This window comes from Microchirus variegatus (genome assembly GCF_963457635.1).
Source record: "Microchirus variegatus genome assembly, chromosome: 23".
Classification (NCBI taxonomy): Eukaryota; Metazoa; Chordata; class Actinopteri; order Pleuronectiformes; family Soleidae; genus Microchirus; species Microchirus variegatus.
Window position 1 is genome coordinate 7,965,103 of NC_139824.1, and position 19,847 is coordinate 7,984,949.

Here is a 19,847-nt window from a genome sequence, read left to right on the forward strand (position 1 = left end):
TGTAAATCCAGTGGCAGTTAAAGGGACCATGTCTACTGTGAGTGTTGCACCAGGTCTGGTCCAAACTTGTAGCAAATTTCAGTATTCTTGTGCAGAGGCAATTTCATAGTCTATGAAGGTTATCTGAGACGTGATTATTGCTGGTTGAAAACTTAACCCAATACCCCGCCTGGATGACTTGAAATACAGTCAGCCAAGGCAATTTTTGTTAGTCTCTCAAGAGACTGTATGGTTTGTTAATAAGAAAACTCTATCTTTGTCTGTTCTATTGGCGTGTGTCCACCTGTATCTCCCAATCCCGGGCTACCTCTGGTTCTCCTGGTCCTTAGTTGGAGTTTTCGATGTCCATGTTCCCCCTCCCGGACAACGTTCAGGCACACTTGAGGTGGTTCTTCTGGTCGGCAAGGCCTTGGATCCTACAGGATCCTCTTTGAAAATGGTTCTGTTTTCTAAAGATTTATTGCAAACAATGTTGTTTAAGGCTAAGTCAACATGTAGTGATCACACTTGTAACTGAAATATCATTGTAATCGGTTGATTTTGCCAGAACAATGTTATTATCCACAAGTTCACCTAAAAACGACATTATTTGCTCAAGACATATTTGAAGTTCAAAGCTGTGGAATCAATGAGTCTGACAAGTTTAATGCTGAGTTACATGTCCTGAAAAGTTGGTGGTTAAAACCACTGGACGGAAAAGGCGGGGTTAGTTTTAAATGAGCCATTCTCACATGCAACATTAGCAAGTCGTTGAACAGTAAATACTGTAAATCCAGCGGCAGTTAAAGGGACCATGTCTACTGTGAGTGTTGCACCAGGTCTGGTTCAAACTTGTAGCAAATTTCAGTATTCTTGTGCAGAGGCAATTTCATAGTCTATGAAGGTTATCTGAGACGTGATTATTGCTGGTTGAAAACTTAACCCAATACCCCGCCTGGATGACTTGAAATACACTCAGCCAAGGCAGTTTTTGTTAGTCTCTCAAGAGACTGTATGGTTTGTTAATAAGAAAAATCTATCTTTGTCTGTTCTATTGGCGTGTGTCCACCTGTATCTCCCAATCCCGGGCAACCTCTGGTTCTCCTGGTCCTTAGTTGGAGTTTTCGATGTCCATGTTCCCCCTCCCAGACAACGTTCAGGCATACTTGAGGTGGTTCTTCTGGTCGGCAAGGCCTTGGATCCTACAGGATCCTCTTTGAAAATGGTTCTGTTTTCTAAAGATTTATTGCAAACAATGTTGTTTAAGGCTAAGTCAACATGTAGTGATCACACTTGTAACTGAAATATCATTGTAATCGGTTGATTTTGCCAGAACAATGTTATTATCCACAAGTTCACCTAAAAACGACATTATTTGCTCAAGACATATTTGAAGTTCAAAGCTGTGGAATCAATGAGTCTGACAAGTTGAATGCTGAGTTACATGTCCTGAAAAGTTGGTGGTTAAAACCACTGGACGGAAAAGGCGGGGTTAGTTTTAAATGAGCCATTCTCACATGCAACATTAGCAAGTCGTTGAACAGTAAATACTGTAAATCCAGTGGCAGTTAAAGGAACCATGTCTACTGTGAGTGTTGCACCAGGTCTGGTTCAAACTTGTAGCAAATTTCAGTATTCTTGTGCAGAGGCAATTTCATAGTCTATGAAGGTTATCTGAGACGTGATTATTGCTGGTTGAAAACTTAACCCAATACCCCGCCTGGATGACTTGAAATACAGTCAGCCAAGGCAATTTTTGTTAGTCTCTCAAGAGACTGTATGGTTTGTTAATAAGAAAACTCTATCTTTGTCTGTTCTATTGGCGTGTGTCCACCTGTATCTCCCAATCCCGGGCTACATCTGGTTCTCCTGGTCCTTAGTTGGAGTTTTCGCTGTCCATGTTCCCCCTCCCAGACAACGTTCAGGCACACATGAAGTGGTTCTTCTGGATGGAAAGGCCTACAGGATCCTCTTTGAAAATGGTTCTGTTTTCTAAAGATTTATTGCAAACAATGTTGTTTAAGGCTAAGTCAACATGTAGTGATCACACTTGTAACTGAAATATCATTGTAATCGGTTGATTTTGCCAGAACAATGTTATTATCCACAAGTTCACCTAAAAACGACATTATTTGCTCAAGACATATTTGAAGTTCAAAGCTGTGGAATCAATGAGTCTGACAAGTTTAATGCTGAGTTACATGTCCTGAAAAGTTGGTGGTTAAAACCACTGGACGGAAAAGGCGGGGTTAGTTTTAAATGAGCCATTCTCACATGCAACATTAGCAAGTCGTTGAACAGTAAATACTGTAAATCCAGTGGCAGTTAAAGGGACCATGTCTACTGTGAGTGTTGCACCAGGTCTGGTTCAAACTTGTAGCAAATTTCAGTATTCTTGTGCAGAGGCAATTTCATAGTCTATGAAGGTTATCTGAGACGTGATTATTGCTGGTTGAAAACTTAACCCAATACCCCGCCTGGATGACTTGAAATACACTCAGCCAAGGCAGTTTTTGTTAGTCTCTCAAGAGACTGTATGGTTTGTTAATAAGAAAAATCTATCTTTGTCTGTTCTATTGGCGTGTGTCCACCTGTATCTCCCAATCCCGGGCTACCTCTGGTTCTCCTGGTCCTTAGTTGGAGTTTTCGATGTCCATGTTCCCCCTCCCGGACAACGTTCAGGCACACTTGAGGTGGTTCTTCTGGTCGGCAAGGCCTTGGATCCTACAGGATCCTCTTTGAAAATGGTTCTGTTTTCTAAAGATTTATTGTAAACAATGTTGTTTAAGGCTAAGTCAACATGTAGTGATCACACTTGTAACTGAAATATCATTGTAATCGGTTGATTTTGCCAGAACAATGTTATTATCCACAAGTTCACCTAAAAACGACATTATTTGCTCAAGACATATTTGAAGTTCAAAGCTGTGGAATCAATGAGTCTGACAAGTTTAATGCTGAGTTACATGTCCTGAAAAGTTGGTGGTTAAAACCACTGGACGGAAAAGGCGGGGTTAGTTTTAAATGAGCCATTCTCACATGCAACATTAGCAAGTCGTTGAACAGTAAATACTGTAAATCCAGTGGCAGTTAAAGGAACCATGTCTACTGTGAGTGTTGCACCAGGTCTGGTTCAAACTTGTAGCAAATTTCAGTATTCTTGTGCAGAGGCAATTTCATAGTCTATGAAGGTTATCTGAGACGTGATTATTGCTGGTTGAAAACTTAACCCAATACCCCGCCTGGATGACTTGAAATACAGTCAGCCAAGGCAATTTTTGTTAGTCTCTCAAGAGACTGTATGGTTTGTTAATAAGAAAAATCTATCTTTGTCTGTTCTATTGGCGTGTGTCCACCTGTATCTCCCAATCCCGGGCTACATCTGGTTCTACTGGTCCTTAGTTGGAGTTTTCGCTGTCCATGTTCCCCCTCCCAGACAACGTTCAGGCACACATGAAGTGGTTCTTCTGGATGGAAAGGCCTACAGGATCCTCTTTGAAAATGGTTCTGTTTTCTAAAGATTTATTGCAAACAATGTTGTTTAAGGCTAAGTCAACATGTAGTGATCACACTTGTAACTGAAATATCATTGTAATCGGTTGATTTTGCCAGAACAATGTTATTATCCACAAGTTCACCTAAAAACGACATTATTTGCTCAAGACATATTTGAAGTTCAAAGCTGTGGAATCAATGAGTCTGACAAGTTGAATGCTGAGTTACATGTCCTGAAAAGTTGGTGGTTAAAACCACTGGACGGAAAAGGCGGGGTTAGTTTTAAATGAGCCATTCTCACATGCAACATTAGCAAGTCGTTGAACAGTAAATACTGTAAATCCAGTGGCAGTTAAAGGGACCATGTCTACTGTGAGTGTTGCACCAGGTCTGGTCCAAACTTGTAGCAAATTTCAGTATTCTTGTGCAGAGGCAATTTCATAGTCTATGAAGGTTATCTGAGACGTGATTATTGCTGGTTGAAAACTTAACCCAATACCCCGCCTGGATGACTTGAAATACAGTCAGCCAAGGCAATTTTTGTTAGTCTCTCAAGAGACTGTATGGTTTGTTAATAAGAAAACTCTATCTTTGTCTGTTCTATTGGCGTGTGTCCACCTGTATCTCCCAATCCCGGGCTACCTCTGGTTCTCCTGGTCCTTAGTTGGAGTTTTCGATGTCCATGTTCCCCCTCCCGGACAACGTTCAGGCACACTTGAGGTGGTTCTTCTGGTCGGCAAGGCCTTGGATCCTACAGGATCCTCTTTGAAAATGGTTCTGTTTTCTAAAGATTTATTGCAAACAATGTTGTTTAAGGCTAAGTCAACATGTAGTGATCACACTTGTAACTGAAATATCATTGTAATCGGTTGATTTTGCCAGAACAATGTTATTATCCACAAGTTCACCTAAAAACGACATTATTTGCTCAAGACATATTTGAAGTTCAAAGCTGTGGAATCAATGAGTCTGACAAGTTTAATGCTGAGTTACATGTCCTGAAAAGTTGGTGGTTAAAACCACTGGACGGAAAAGGCGGGGTTAGTTTTAAATGAGCCATTCTCACATGCAACATTAGCAAGTCGTTGAACAGTAAATACTGTAAATCCAGTGGCAGTTAAAGGGACCATGTCTACTGTGAGTGTTGCACCAGGTCTGGTTCAAACTTGTAGCAAATTTCAGTATTCTTGTGCAGAGGCAATTTCATAGTCTATGAAGGTTATCTGAGACGTGATTATTGCTGGTTGAAAACTTAACCCAATACCCCGCCTGGATGACTTGAAATACAGTCAGCCAAGGCAATTTTTGTTAGTCTCTCAAGAGACTGCATGGTTTGTTAATAAGAAAAATCTATCTTTGTCGGTTCTATTGGCGTGTGTCCACCTGCATCTCCCAATCCCGGGCTACCTCAGGTTCTCCTGGTCCTTAGTTGGAGTTTTCGATGTCCATGTTCCCCCTCCCAGACAACGTTCAGGCACACTTGAGGTGGTTCTTCTGGTCGGCAAGGCCTTGGATCCTACAGGATCCTCTTTGAAAATGGTTCTGTTTTCTAAAGATTTATTGCAAACAATGTTGTTTAAGGCTAAGTCAACATGTAGTGATCACACTTGTAACTGAAATATCATTGTAATCGGTTGATTTTGCCAGAACAATGTTATTATCCACAAGTTCACCTAAAAACGACATTATTTGCTCAAGACATATTTGAAGTTCAAAGCTGTGGAATCAATGAGTCTGACAAGTTTAATGCTGAGTTACATGTCCTGAAAAGTTGGTGGTTAAAACCACTGGACGGAAAAGGCGGGGTTAGTTTTAAATGAGCCATTCTCACATGCAACATTAGCAAGTCGTTGAACAGTAAATACTGTAAATCCAGTGGCAGTTAAAGGGACCATGTCTACTGTGAGTGTTGCACCAGGTCTGGTCCAAACTTGTAGCAAATTTCAGTATTCTTGTGCAGAGGCAATTTCATAGTCTATGAAGGTTATCTGAGACGTGATTATTGCTGGTTGAAAACTTAACCCAATACCCCGCCTGGATGACTTGAAATACAGTCAGCCAAGGCAATTTTTGTTAGTCTCTCAAGAGACTGTATGGTTTGTTAATAAGAAAACTCTATCTTTGTCTGTTCTATTGGCGTGTGTCCACCTGTATCTCCCAATCCCGGGCTACCTCTGGTTCTCCTGGTCCTTAGTTGGAGTTTTCGATGTCCATGTTCCCCCTCCCGGACAACGTTCAGGCACACTTGAGGTGGTTCTTCTGGTCGGCAAGGCCTTGGATCCTACAGGATCCTCTTTGAAAATGGTTCTGTTTTCTAAAGATTTATTGCAAACAATGTTGTTTAAGGCTAAGTCAACATGTAGTGATCACACTTGTAACTGAAATATCATTGTAATCGGTTGATTTTGCCAGAACAATGTTATTATCCACAAGTTCACCTAAAAACGACATTATTTGCTCAAGACATATTTGAAGTTCAAAGCTGTGGAATCAATGAGTCTGACAAGTTTAATGCTGAGTTACATGTCCTGAAAAGTTGGTGGTTAAAACCACTGGACGGAAAAGGCGGGGTTAGTTTTAAATGAGCCATTCTCACATGCAACATTAGCAAGTCGTTGAACAGTAAATACTGTAAATCCAGTGGCAGTTAAAGGGACCATGTCTACTGTGAGTGTTGCACCAGGTCTGGTTCAAACTTGTAGCAAATTTCAGTATTCTTGTGCAGAGGCAATTTCATAGTCTATGAAGGTTATCTGAGACGTGATTATTGCTGGTTGAAAACTTAACCCAATACCCCGCCTGGATGACTTGAAATACACTCAGCCAAGGCAGTTTTTGTTAGTCTCTCAAGAGACTGTATGGTTTGTTAATAAGAAAAATCTATCTTTGTCTGTTCTATTGGCGTGTGTCCACCTGTATCTCCCAATCCCGGGCTACCTCTGGTTCTCCTGGTCCTTAGTTGGAGTTTTCGATGTCCATGTTCCCCCTCCCGGACAACGTTCAGGCACACTTGAGGTGGTTCTTCTGGTCGGCAAGGCCTTGGATCCTACAGGATCCTCTTTGAAAATGGTTCTGTTTTCTAAAGATTTATTGTAAACAATGTTGTTTAAGGCTAAGTCAACATGTAGTGATCACACTTGTAACTGAAATATCATTGTAATCGGTTGATTTTGCCAGAACAATGTTATTATCCACAAGTTCACCTAAAAACGACATTATTTGCTCAAGACATATTTGAAGTTCAAAGCTGTGGAATCAATGAGTCTGACAAGTTTAATGCTGAGTTACATGTCCTGAAAAGTTGGTGGTTAAAACCACTGGACGGAAAAGGCGGGGTTAGTTTTAAATGAGCCATTCTCACATGCAACATTAGCAAGTCGTTGAACAGTAAATACTGTAAATCCAGTGGCAGTTAAAGGAACCATGTCTACTGTGAGTGTTGCACCAGGTCTGGTTCAAACTTGTAGCAAATTTCAGTATTTTTGTGCAGAGGCAATTTCATAGTCTATGAAGGTTATCTGAGACGTGATTATTGCTGGTTGAAAACTTAACCCAATACCCCGCCTGGATGACTTGAAATACAGTCAGCCAAGGCAATTTTTGTTAGTCTCTCAAGAGACTGTATGGTTTGTTAATAAGAAAACTCTATCTTTGTCTGTTCTATTGGCGTGTGTCCACCTGTATCTCCCAATCCCGGGCTACCTCTGGTTCTCCTGGTCCTTAGTTGGAGTTTTCGATGTCCATGTTCCCCCTCCCGGACAACGTTCAGGCACACTTGAGGTGGTTCTTCTGGTCGGCAAGGCCTTGGATCCTACAGGATCCTCTTTGAAAATGGTTCTGTTTTCTAAAGATTTATTGCAAACAATGTTGTTTAAGGCTAAGTCAACATGTAGTGATCACACTTGTAACTGAAATATCATTGTAATCGGTTGATTTTGCCAGAACAATGTTATTATCCACAAGTTCACCTAAAAACGACATTATTTGCTCAAGACATATTTGAAGTTCAAAGCTGTGGAATCAATGAGTCTGACAAGTTTAATGCTGAGTTACATGTCCTGAAAAGTTGGTGGTTAAAACCACTGGACGGAAAAGGCGGGGTTAGTTTTAAATGAGCCATTCTCACATGCAACATTAGCAAGTCGTTGAACAGTAAATACTGTAAATCCAGTGGCAGTTAAAGGGACCATGTCTACTGTGAGTGTTGCACCAGGTCTGGTTCAAACTTGTAGCAAATATCAGTATTCTTGTGCAGAGGCAATTTCATAGTCTATGAAGGTTATCTGAGACGTGATTATTGCTGGTTGAAAACTTAACCCAATACCCCGCCTGGATGACTTGAAATACAGTCAGCCAAGGCAATTTTTGTTAGTCTCTCAAGAGACTGCATGGTTTGTTAATAAGAAAAATCTATCTTTGTCTGTTCTATTGGCGTGTGTCCACCTGCATCTCCCAATCCCGGGCTACCTCAGGTTCTCCTGGTCCTTAGTTGGAGTTTTCGATGTCCATGTTCCCCCTCCCAGACAACGTTCAGGCACACTTGAGGTGGTTCTTCTGGTCGGCAAGGCCTTGGATCCTACAGGATCCTCTTTGAAAATGGTTCTGTTTTCTAAAGATTTATTGCAAACAATGTTGTTTAAGGCTAAGTCAACATGTAGTGATCACACTTGGAACTGAAATATCATTGTAATCGGTTGATTTTGCCAGAACAATGTTATTATCCACAAGTTCACCTAAAAACGACATTATTTGCTCAAGACATATTTGAAGTTCAAAGCTGTGGAATCAATGAGTCTGACAAGTTTAATGCTGAGTTACATGTCCTGAAAAGTTGGTGGTTAAAACCACTGGACGGAAAAGGCGGGGTTAGTTTTAAATGAGCCATTCTCACATGCAACATTAGCAAGTCGTTGAACAGTAAATACTGTAAATCCAGTGGCAGTTAAAGGGACCATGTCTACTGTGAGTGTTGCACCAGGTCTGGTTCAAACTTGTAGCAAATTTCAGTATTCTTGTGCAGAGGCAATTTCATAGTCTATGAAGGTTATCTGAGACGTGATTATTGCTGGTTGAAAACTTAACCCAATACCCCGCCTGGATGACTTGAAATACAGTCAGCCAAGGCAATTTTTGTTAGTCTCTCAAGAGACTGTATGGTTTGTTAATAAGAAAAATCTATCTTTGTCTGTTCTATTGGCGTGTGTCCACCTGTATCTCCCAATCCCGGGCTACATCTGGTTCTACTGGTCCTTAGTTGGAGTTTTCGCTGTCCATGTTCCCCCTCCCAGACAACGTTCAGGCACACATGAAGTGGTTCTTCTGGATGGAAAGGCCTACAGGATCCTCTTTGAAAATGGTTCTGTTTTCTAAAGATTTATTGCAAACAATGTTGTTTAAGGCTAAGTCAACATGTAGTGATCACACTTGTAACTGAAATATCATTGTAATCGGTTGATTTTGCCAGAACAATGTTATTATCCACAAGTTCACCTAAAAACGACATTATTTGCTCAAGACATATTTGAAGTTCAAAGCTGTGGAATCAATGAGTCTGACAAGTTTAATGCTGAGTTACATGTCCTGAAAAGTTGGTGGTTAAAACCACTGGACGGAAAAGGCGGGGTTAGTTTTAAATGAGCCATTCTCACATGCAACATTAGCAAGTCGTTGAACAGTAAATACTGTAAATCCAGTGGCAGTTAAAGGGACCATGTCTACTGTGAGTGTTGCACCAGGTCTGGTCCAAACTTGTAGCAAATTTCAGTATTCTTGTGCAGAGGCAATTTCATAGTCTATGAAGGTTATCTGAGACGTGATTATTGCTGGTTGAAAACTTAACCCAATACCCCGCCTGGATGACTTGAAATACAGTCAGCCAAGGCAATTTTTGTTAGTCTCTCAAGAGACTGTATGGTTTGTTAATAAGAAAACTCTATCTTTGTCTGTTCTATTGGCGTGTGTCCACCTGTATCTCCCAATCCCGGGCTACCTCTGGTTCTCCTGGTCCTTAGTTGGAGTTTTCGATGTCCATGTTCCCCCTCCCGGACAACGTTCAGGCACACTTGAGGTGGTTCTTCTGGTCGGCAAGGCCTTGGATCCTACAGGATCCTCTTTGAAAATGGTTCTGTTTTCTAAAGATTTATTGCAAACAATGTTGTTTAAGGCTAAGTCAACATGTAGTGATCACACTTGTAACTGAAATATCATTGTAATCGGTTGATTTTGCCAGAACAATGTTATTATCCACAAGTTCACCTAAAAACGACATTATTTGCTCAAGACATATTTGAAGTTCAAAGCTGTGGAATCAATGAGTCTGACAAGTTTAATGCTGAGTTACATGTCCTGAAAAGTTGGTGGTTAAAACCACTGGACGGAAAAGGCGGGGTTAGTTTTAAATGAGCCATTCTCACATGCAACATTAGCAAGTCGTTGAACAGTAAATACTGTAAATCCAGTGGCAGTTAAAGGGACCATGTCTACTGTGAGTGTTGCACCAGGTCTGGTTCAAACTTGTAGCAAATTTCAGTATTCTTGTGCAGAGGCAATTTCATAGTCTATGAAGGTTATCTGAGACGTGATTATTGCTGGTTGAAAACTTAACCCAATACCCCGCCTGGATGACTTGAAATACACTCAGCCAAGGCAGTTTTTGTTAGTCTCTCAAGAGACTGTATGGTTTGTTAATAAGAAAAATCTATCTTTGTCTGTTCTATTGGCGTGTGTCCACCTGTATCTCCCAATCCCGGGCTACCTCTGGTTCTCCTGGTCCTTAGTTGGAGTTTTCGATGTCCATGTTCCCCCTCCCGGACAACGTTCAGGCACACTTGAGGTGGTTCTTCTGGTCGGCAAGGCCTTGGATCCTACAGGATCCTCTTTGAAAATGGTTCTGTTTTCTAAAGATTTATTGTAAACAATGTTGTTTAAGGCTAAGTCAACATGTAGTGATCACACTTGTAACTGAAATATCATTGTAATCGGTTGATTTTGCCAGAACAATGTTATTATCCACAAGTTCACCTAAAAACGACATTATTTGCTCAAGACATATTTGAAGTTCAAAGCTGTGGAATCAATGAGTCTGACAAGTTTAATGCTGAGTTACATGTCCTGAAAAGTTGGTGGTTAAAACCACTGGACGGAAAAGGCGGGGTTAGTTTTAAATGAGCCATTCTCACATGCAACATTAGCAAGTCGTTGAACAGTAAATACTGTAAATCCAGTGGCAGTTAAAGGAACCATGTCTACTGTGAGTGTTGCACCAGGTCTGGTTCAAACTTGTAGCAAATTTCAGTATTCTTGTGCAGAGGCAATTTCATAGTCTATGAAGGTTATCTGAGACGTGATTATTGCTGGTTGAAAACTTAACCCAATACCCCGCCTGGATGACTTGAAATACAGTCAGCCAAGGCAATTTTTGTTAGTCTCTCAAGAGACTGTATGGTTTGTTAATAAGAAAAATCTATCTTTGTCTGATCTATTGGCGTGTGTCCACCTGTATCTCCCAATCCCGGGCTACATCTGGTTCTACTGGTCCTTAGTTGGAGTTTTCGCTGTCCATGCTCCCCCTCCCAGACAACGTTCAGGCACACATGAAGTGGTTCTTCTGGATGGAAAGGCCTACAGGATCCTCTTTGAAAATGGTTCTGTTTTCTAAAGATTTATTGCAAACAATGTTGTTTAAGGCTAAGTCAACATGTAGTGATCACACTTGTAACTGAAATATCATTGTAATCGGTTGATTTTGCCAGAACAATGTTATTATCCACAAGTTCACCTTAAAACGACATTATTTGCTCAAGACATATTTGAAGTTCAAAGCTGTGGAATCAATGAGTCTGACAAGTTTAATGCTGAGTTACATGTCCTGAAAAGTTGGTGGTTAAAACCACTGGACGGAAAAGGCAGGGTTAGTTTTAAATGAGCCATTCTCACATGCAACATTAGCAAGTCGTTGAACAGTAAATACTGTAAATCCAGGGGCAGTTAAAGGAACCATGTCTACTGTGAGTGTTGCACCAGGTCTGGTTCAAACTTGTAGCAAATTTCAGTATTCTTGTGCAGAGGCAATTTCATAGTCTATGAAGGTTATCTGAGACGTGATTATTGCTGGTTGAAAACTTAACCCAATACCCCGCCTGGATGACTTGAAATACAGTCAGCCAAGGCAATTTTTGTTAGTCTCTCAAGAGACTGTATGGTTTGTTAATAAGAAAAATCTATCTTTGTCTGTTCTATTGGCGTGTGTCCACCTGTATCTCCCAATCCCGGGCTACCTCTGGTTCTCCTGGTCCTTAGTTGGAGTTTTCGATGTCCATGTTCCCCCTCCCAGACAACGTTCAGGCACACATGAAGTGGTTCTTCTGGTCGGAAAGGCCTACAGGATCCTCTTTGAAAATGGTTCTGTTTTCTAAAGATTTATTGCAAACAATGTTGTTTAAGGCTAAGTCAACATGTAGTGATCACACTTGTAACTGAAATATCATTGTAATCGGTTGATTTTGCCAGAACAATGTTATTATCCACAAGTTCACCTAAAAACGACATTATTTGCTCAAGACATATTTGAAGTTCAAAGCTGTGGAATCAATGAGTCTGACAAGTTGAATGCTGAGTTACATGTCCTGAAAAGTTGGTGGTTAAAACCACTGGATGGAAAAGGCGGGGTTAGTTTTAAATGAGCCATTCTCACATGCAACATTAGCAAGTCGTTGAACAGTAAATACTGTAAATCCAGTGGCAGTTAAAGGGACCATGTCTACTGTGAGTGTTGCACCAGGTCTGGTTCAAACTTGTAGCAAATTTCAGTATTCTTGTGCAGAGGCAATTTCATAGTCTATGAAGGTTATCTGAGACGTGATTATTGCTGGTTGAAAACTTAACCCAATACCCCGCCTGGATGACTTGAAATACAGTCAGCCAAGGCAATTTTGTTAGTCTCTCAAGAGACTGTATGGTTTGTTAATAAGAAAAATCTATCTTTGTCGGTTCTATTGGCGTGTGTCCACCTGTATCTCCCAATCCCGGGCTACTTCTGGTTCTCCTGGTCCTTAGTTGGAGTTTTCGATGTCCATGTTCCCCCTCCCAGACAACGTTCAGGCACACTTGAGGTGGTTCTTCTGGTCGGCAAGGCCTTGGATCCTACAGGATCCTCTTTGAAAATGGTTCTGTTTTCTAAAGATTTATTGCAAACAATGTTGTTTAAGGCTAAGTCAACATGTAGTGATCACACTTGTAACTGAAATATCATTGTAATCGGTTGATTTTGCCAGAACAATGTTATTATCCACAAGTTCACCTAAAAACGACATTATTTGCTCAAGACATATTTGAAGTTCAAAGCTGTGGAATCAATGAGTCTGACAAGTTTAATGCTGAGTTACATGTCCTGAAAAGTTGGTGGTTAAAACCACTGGACGGAAAAGTTAGTTTTAAATGAGCCATTCTCACATGCAACATTAGCAAGTCGTTGAACAGTAAATACTGTAAATCCAGTGGCAGTTAAAGGGACCATGTCTACTGTGAGTGTTGCACCAGGTCTGGTTCAAACTTGTAGCAAATTTCAGTATTCTTGTGCAGAGGCAATTTCATAGTCTATGAAGGTTATCTGAGACGTGATTATTGCTGGTTGAAAACTTAACCCAATACCCCGCCTGGATGACTTGAAATACAGTCAGCCAAGGCAATTTTTGTTAGTCTCTCAAGAGACTGTATGGTTTGTTAATAAGAAAAATCTATCTTTGTCTGTTCTATTGGCGCGTGTCCACCTGCATCTCCCAATCCCGGGCTACCTCTGGTTCTCCTGGTCCTTAGTTGGAGTTTTCGATGTCCATGTTCCCCCTCCCAGACAACGTTCAGGCACACTTGAGGTGGTTCTTCTGGTCGGCAAGGCCTTGGATCCTACAGGATCCTCTTTGAAAATGGTTCTGTTTTCTAAAGATTTATTGCAAACAATGTTGTTTAAGGCTAAGTCAACATGTAGTGATCACACTTGTAACTGAAATATCATTGTAATCGGTTGATTTTGCCAGAACAATGTTATTATCCACAAGTTCACCTAAAAACGACATTATTTGCTCAAGACATATTTGAAGTTCAAAGCTGTGGAATCAATGAGTCTGACAAGTTGAATGCTGAGTTACATGTCCTGAAAAGTTGGTGTTTAAAACCACTGGACGGAAAAGGCGGGGTTAGTTTTAAATGAGCCATTCTCACATGCAACATTAGCAAGTCGTTGAACAGTAAATACTGTAAATCCAGTGGCAGTTAAAGGAACCATGTCTACTGTGAGTGTTGCACCAGGTCTGGTTCAAACTTGTAGCAAATTTCAGTATTCTTGTGCAGAGGCAATTTCATAGTCTATGAAGGTTATCTGAGACGTGATTATTGCTGGTTGAAAACTTAACCCAATACCCCGCCTGGATGGCTTGAAATACAGTCAGCCAAGGCAATTTTTGTTAGTCTCTCAAGAGACTGTATGGTTTGTTAATAAGAAAACTCTATCTTTGTCTGTTCTATTGGCGTGTGTCCACCTGTATCTCCCAATCCCGGGCTACCTCTGGTTCTCCTGGTCCTTAGTTGGAGTTTTCGATGTCCATGTTCCCCCTCCCAGACAACGTTCAGGCACACTTGAAGTGGTTCTTCTGGACGGAAAGGCCTTGCATCCTACAGGATCCTCTTTGAAAATGGTTCTGTTTTCTAAAGATTTATTGCAAACAATGTTGTTTAAGGATAAGTCAACATGTAGTGATCACACTTGTAACTGAAATATCATTGTAATCGGTTGATTTTGCCAGAACAATGTTATTATCCACAAGTTCACCTAAACACGACATTATTTGCTCAAGACATATTTGAAGTTCAAAGCTGTGGAATCAATTAGTCTGACAAGTTTAATGCTGAGTTACATGTCCTGAAAAGTTGGTGGTTAAAACCACTGGACGGAAAAGGCGGGGTTAGTTTTAAATGAGCCATTCTCACATGCAACATTAGCAAGTCGTTGAACAGTAAATACTGTAAATCCAGTGGCGGATAAAAAGGAACCATGTCTACTGTGAGTGTTGCACCAGGTCTGGTTCAAACTTGTAGCAAATTTCAGTATTCTTGTGCAGAGGCAATTTCATAGTCTATGAAGGTTATCTGAGACGTGATTATTGCTGGTTGAAAACTTAACCCAATACCCCGCCTGGATGACTTGAAATACAGTCAGCCAAGGCAATTTTTGTAAGTCTCTCAAGAGACTGTATTTTTTTGTCAATAAGAATAAATATATTTTATTTGTTTCATTGAGCAGTACATAATTAACTTCCTCATCCAAGACCCACTTTTTTGGGGGTCCCTGACATTCCTAAACTTACTTGAGTATGTCTCTGCAAACACAAGCACTATATGAATTTTCTTGGTATCAAAAAAAAGATAACACTTGTGCAATTCTACCAGTAGTGTTTCGCAGTAGATGTCACTGTCAGACAAATTGCTGATGGAACCCAACTTAAATGAAGGATTTTGAAGTAAATATCACCTTTGAAAATATTCAGTAGGAGCTTCAAAACTCAAGGAAGTCATGCAACATCATGTAGACATTAGCTCTGTAAAATTCAGTCTAAATTGTTTCTAGTGTCATTTATCACGTCATGTGTTAGTGTATTCTTTCATACCTAACTGTACATTATCCTGTGTGTTTGTACCAGGACAACTTGGATCGTGAGATGAAGGAGGCAGCTAGACAGCGTCGCCTGAGAGAGCTGGAGGAGAAGCGTTTGTCCTGGTCAGGGCCAGACCAGAGCGGGGGGTTTGGTCGTAGCAGCAGCGAGAACGATGTGGAGATGCTCACCAAGGAAGGCCTCCTGGATTTTTTGCAGCAGAGGTCACAGAGTCCACACAGCCCTCTGGGACGCTCTGCCAGCGCCCGCCGCCACCGCCACACCATGACCTCCGTAGCAGACCGTGAACTCCAAGGATATCTCGAGGTATTTGGAGACAGTGGCACTGACTATTCCAAGTTTAACAGTCTACCTCGGTCGGGTCGCCCCGTGCAGAGAAAAACCACGCCGTGGCTCTTAGCTCAGGATGGCAACCGTGAGTTAGGCTGTGACCGACAAGTGACTTCTCCATGTGCGCAAACTGAACCCATCAGCCCGCTCGCCAGATACTCCTCTTGTGGGTTAAATGATAATGACGACGTATACAACAGCAACAACAACAATTACGCATCTGTATCGGAGAGCAGCGCTCTTCCTCGTTCCCTTTTTGTCTTTCAAAAACCCTCCCACCATCCCAACCCAACAATTACCGGCCACATGAATGTTAGTGTGGAGAAACACACTTTAGTTCGAGGCCCTCAAGCTTTTGAACTCCAAAGTCCAAACAATAACAGTAATCATTTGCACCTTATCAACCAGGGGGATGTCATGGTGACAGATTTGGAAAAGGGTAGAAAATCTCCTCCCAAGAATCTGGACAACGTTCCAGGTGATAAACTTTTAGAAAGAAGAGCAAATCCCAAGGTTGCGTGGGAACATAAAGTAGATACTTCTACACAAGTCGGCCCCTCTTCTGACAGAGACAGAGAAGAAGAGGACAATAGCACAGTTTCATCAACAACCTGTGACACACCTCTTCCGCTCGATACCTCTGTATCCAATAAGAAGCCAATGTTTTTCATACTTGACTGCACAGAAACGGACTGCTCCGTCATCTTGGATTATTCAGAGGTCGAAAGCTCTTCTTTGACAAAAGAGGAGCTTCAACTTACAACGACAGACTGCAATAAACATCAGAAGAGCCACCGAGAACCAAGCTCTCTGTCTCCCAACGACCAATCTGTTTCAACGAATGAGCTTTCAGCGCCAAAGTCTGCGGACGCAACATCGATGGCTGCATCTGCGACGACGGAAGAGTGGGACACGGAGAGCTGTGACACCACTGAGGGAAAACAAGGTGCAGACAAAGCTGCAGACACACAGAGAAGTGTCAGAAAACCAGTGCATGCAGCGAGTAAAGCAAACAAAGCAGTTCGTGGTGTGAGGACGCTGACCAGCACCGAGAGTCAGGGCATGAGGAAAGTAGTTCCTATTAGCAAGCTCACGAGGACGGGTAGCAGCAAGTGTGCGGAGAGGACTGTGGTTCATGAGAGCGGGGAGTCACGCCATCCCATTAGAGATCAGAGCACCCCAGCAGCGAGAGGTAGGAGCGAGAAGACGTCACGGCCGCCTCGACACTCCAGTTTGCCTCCTGATGAGTCCAAAGCTCAGAGAGGAAGTAGCCTCCCGGGTGGTATTTCAAGATGGGCACGCGATTTGACTCCGAGGAAGGTTTCCATCAACAAGCCAAGCGCAAAACCTGTGAGGAACATCTCCAAACCTGCTCCTGAGGAGAAAATGTGCCGCTCCACTATGAGAGCCTTGGCCCAAGTGCAAGCTCAGGCCCAGGGTGCAGCGTCCTCCGAGAACAGCTGCTCACATCTAAAAAACACATCCGGTGTCCCCGGCTTCGCCCGCAACACCATCGCCTCGTCCTCCAGGACCAGTAAGGAGCTCCTTGGCCCTCCCTCCGTCCCGTCCACGCCGTCTCGCAGCCCCTCACTCGTGGGTCGACCGTCCTCGGTGAAGCAGAACACGTTATCGCCCACAGTTCGCGGCAGCGAGGAGCGCCCCCACGGGACAAACATGCGACGAGCGCAGAGCGTGAAGGCCACCAGACGAAGCGCCTATCGCAGTGAGACTCCGCCTCCAACTCGCGAGGAGTCGCGCAAGGAGAGCAGCTTTTCCGAAAAGTCTTTGACGGCGCCCAGCAGAAGTGCTAAACCAAGCTGGAAATAAAATTTAAATAAATTAATAAAAACACATGCAGGCGAAAGACAAAGTCAGAAAAGTGACTTCTCTCTTCTTCTTCCTCTCTGTAACATAATCAGAAAAACGAATGAACCTCTCTCACCCTCCAGGTTTGTAGCTGACTCTGGATCAGGTTTACGAATTGCAAAGAACAAAATGCAATGAACACGTTCCATTTCAAGAAAATATACATATATTGTTCGTAACTTTCTTTTTCTGCGTGGGGGGGGGGGGTGTTATTAACTAATCCGACAAATGGCAAAATGGTGTTTTTCCACAGGCGCCTGCTTTGCCTGCTTAGCCGTCTGTGTACCGCGTATGTGCTCGTGTCTGTGATGACGTTGATGTTGAACACTATCGTCTATATAATGCTGCTAATTAGCTCTAACAGTTTGAAGCTCCACGCCGAGTTTCAGTGTCCTTTTGATTCAGGGTTACATGAACTCTTGTACCTTACCTCGCTGCTCTCATGGTGTCTTTGTAGTTTTTGTTGTATTCTCTTTAGCAGAACTCTGCTGCATTATTTGCTCTATTTTCTTATTTTGTTTTTTCTTTTGCTTGATACCTCAGAAAAAAATTGCAGTGGCCTTGAATCAGCAGGCAAAGTAGAATATATTTTTTGGGTTCTGCATGAGAACGATGTAGACAAAATGATCTGATCACTCTGCAACGCCACGTTTTACAATTCCCTGGTATATTATTATTAATATATATATATATATATATATATATATATATATATATATAGACAAAGTCACAGATTATATGACCACAGTGTGTACCAACTGTTGTACGTCTCCTTGCTTGAGTATGTACATGTACTGTAATTTGTAGATCTTGTAGAACTCCTCCATAATATCGTGGAGTAGACGTGCACGAAGGAAATGTTTCCTGTATACTGTAGGCTATAGTACAAGACCAACGCCAACGCTTTGAACGGAAAAAAGCACAGAATGTGTCCGACACAGTGCGGGGAAGTGTCGCCATTTCCACTCTGAGCGTAGTAAAGTAGCATCATCAGCTCTAACTGGACTGAGTTCGGCTCGGCGTCAGTTTGTGTCGTCCAACTTTGTAAAAATATTTTCAAAGACTCTTTCAACCAACGAAAAAAAAAGCTTTAGTCCACTTTCTATGGTTATGTTAATATTAATAGTACAAACACATGTCCGTCCAACACTAACACTCTCTAACTTGTGTTCTACTGTAGCTTTTGTGTTGAGCTCAGACACACTAAAGCTCAATTTATACTTCTGCGTAAAGTGCTCTACGTAGGTTACGGAGACCCCTCTGCGTCGCCTCCGGGTGCACCAAATATTTTTTACGTGTCCGTCACTCTGTCAAGGGACTGTGGAGACGGCAAGGGCTGCGATTGGTCCTCAGGACAGGCCGCGATAACACTGCTCTGTGCCGGCCACTGTGCACACTGAGCGTCCACAGAGGCGGAGCTGATCACAGCCAACAATGTCGCTGCCAAACTATAAATACGTCACATCGTGATACACAAACCACATATTTAGACTCTAAATGGCTAAGTTCTCGCCTCAAATGATCTTAAAACTGCGTTCCGGGACAGAAAAATATTTATTTCAGGTAAGAAACGGCCACTGTTTTAATGTTATTCGGCTGCAACAACGACAACAGTCTTTGTCTCTCAGACGCCATTGCTCACTGTAGCCAAAAGCACAACAACCTTGCGTAGCGACCCCTACTGATCAGGCGTGAAATTGCAGTGCGTATCCGGCACCACGACGGCGAACTATGAAGGCTCGGGGGTCTCTGTGGTTACGCAGTCTGAGAAGTATAATGTGGCCTTTACACACATCTCACTATGCAGCCATTTGTTTTAAACCAGTTCCTCTCTCTTTCTTATCCAAAGATGTCAATGACATGCGATGACAGAGCTAATATTAATTTATATACTGGTAAATTCTGGTGCAGATCTGGATAATTTGATACTTTTAAAGCATAGAAAATATGTTTATCTTTCGGATACTACGCAAGCCCTTTATAACTTTATTATTATGTTACATCACATTATGGTTTTATATCAGTGCTAAGAAAGGTTTTATGTTTTTCTTTCATTGTGCAAAAAGAGGATGAAATTATTTCCAGAAATTTGGATGTAAAACAGTTGTTAAGTATGAGTACTTTTTATTCATTCAGATGGTTGGGAGAGCCTTTGAGAATTTAAAAAAAACAACAACAAAAAGTTATTTATTTTTTCAGGAAAACTAAAACTAATCGAAGTTACTGAAATTGGATAGTGATTCGTTCGAGCAGGGGTGTCAAACTCAAATGACCCGAAGGGCCAATGAACATCTATTCTAGTCAAGAGGGGGCGGGTCCAGCAATATTCTATTATGATGCTGTAATAAAGATATTAATTAAGATATTTCCCAGCAATGTCAAAGTAAACGTGCTTGATCTGATATAAACTTCGAAAAACAGAGAACTAAATGTGAAATTCAGAGAATAATGACATAATCTAATTTAATTAAAACACTGAACAAGCTCATATACAGTGGTTAACACATGTGCGGG

The 19,847-nt window shown here is 41.8% G+C and overlaps 1 protein-coding gene across 1 annotated transcript in view; it reads left to right on the top strand.

The window, feature by feature from the left end:
* Positions 1 to 17,294, top strand: part of fhdc1 (FH2 domain containing 1) — a gene marked incomplete at both ends in the record, with an annotated part of 59,771 nt that extends 42,477 nt beyond the window's left edge. The window contains one exon of the mRNA XM_083909177.1: positions 15,165 to 17,294. Coding sequence (XP_083765303.1) covers positions 15,165 to 17,294 — 2,130 coding nt within the window. The remainder of the gene's footprint in view (positions 1 to 15,164) is intronic.
* Between the last annotated feature and the right edge of the window lie 2,553 nt (positions 17,295 to 19,847).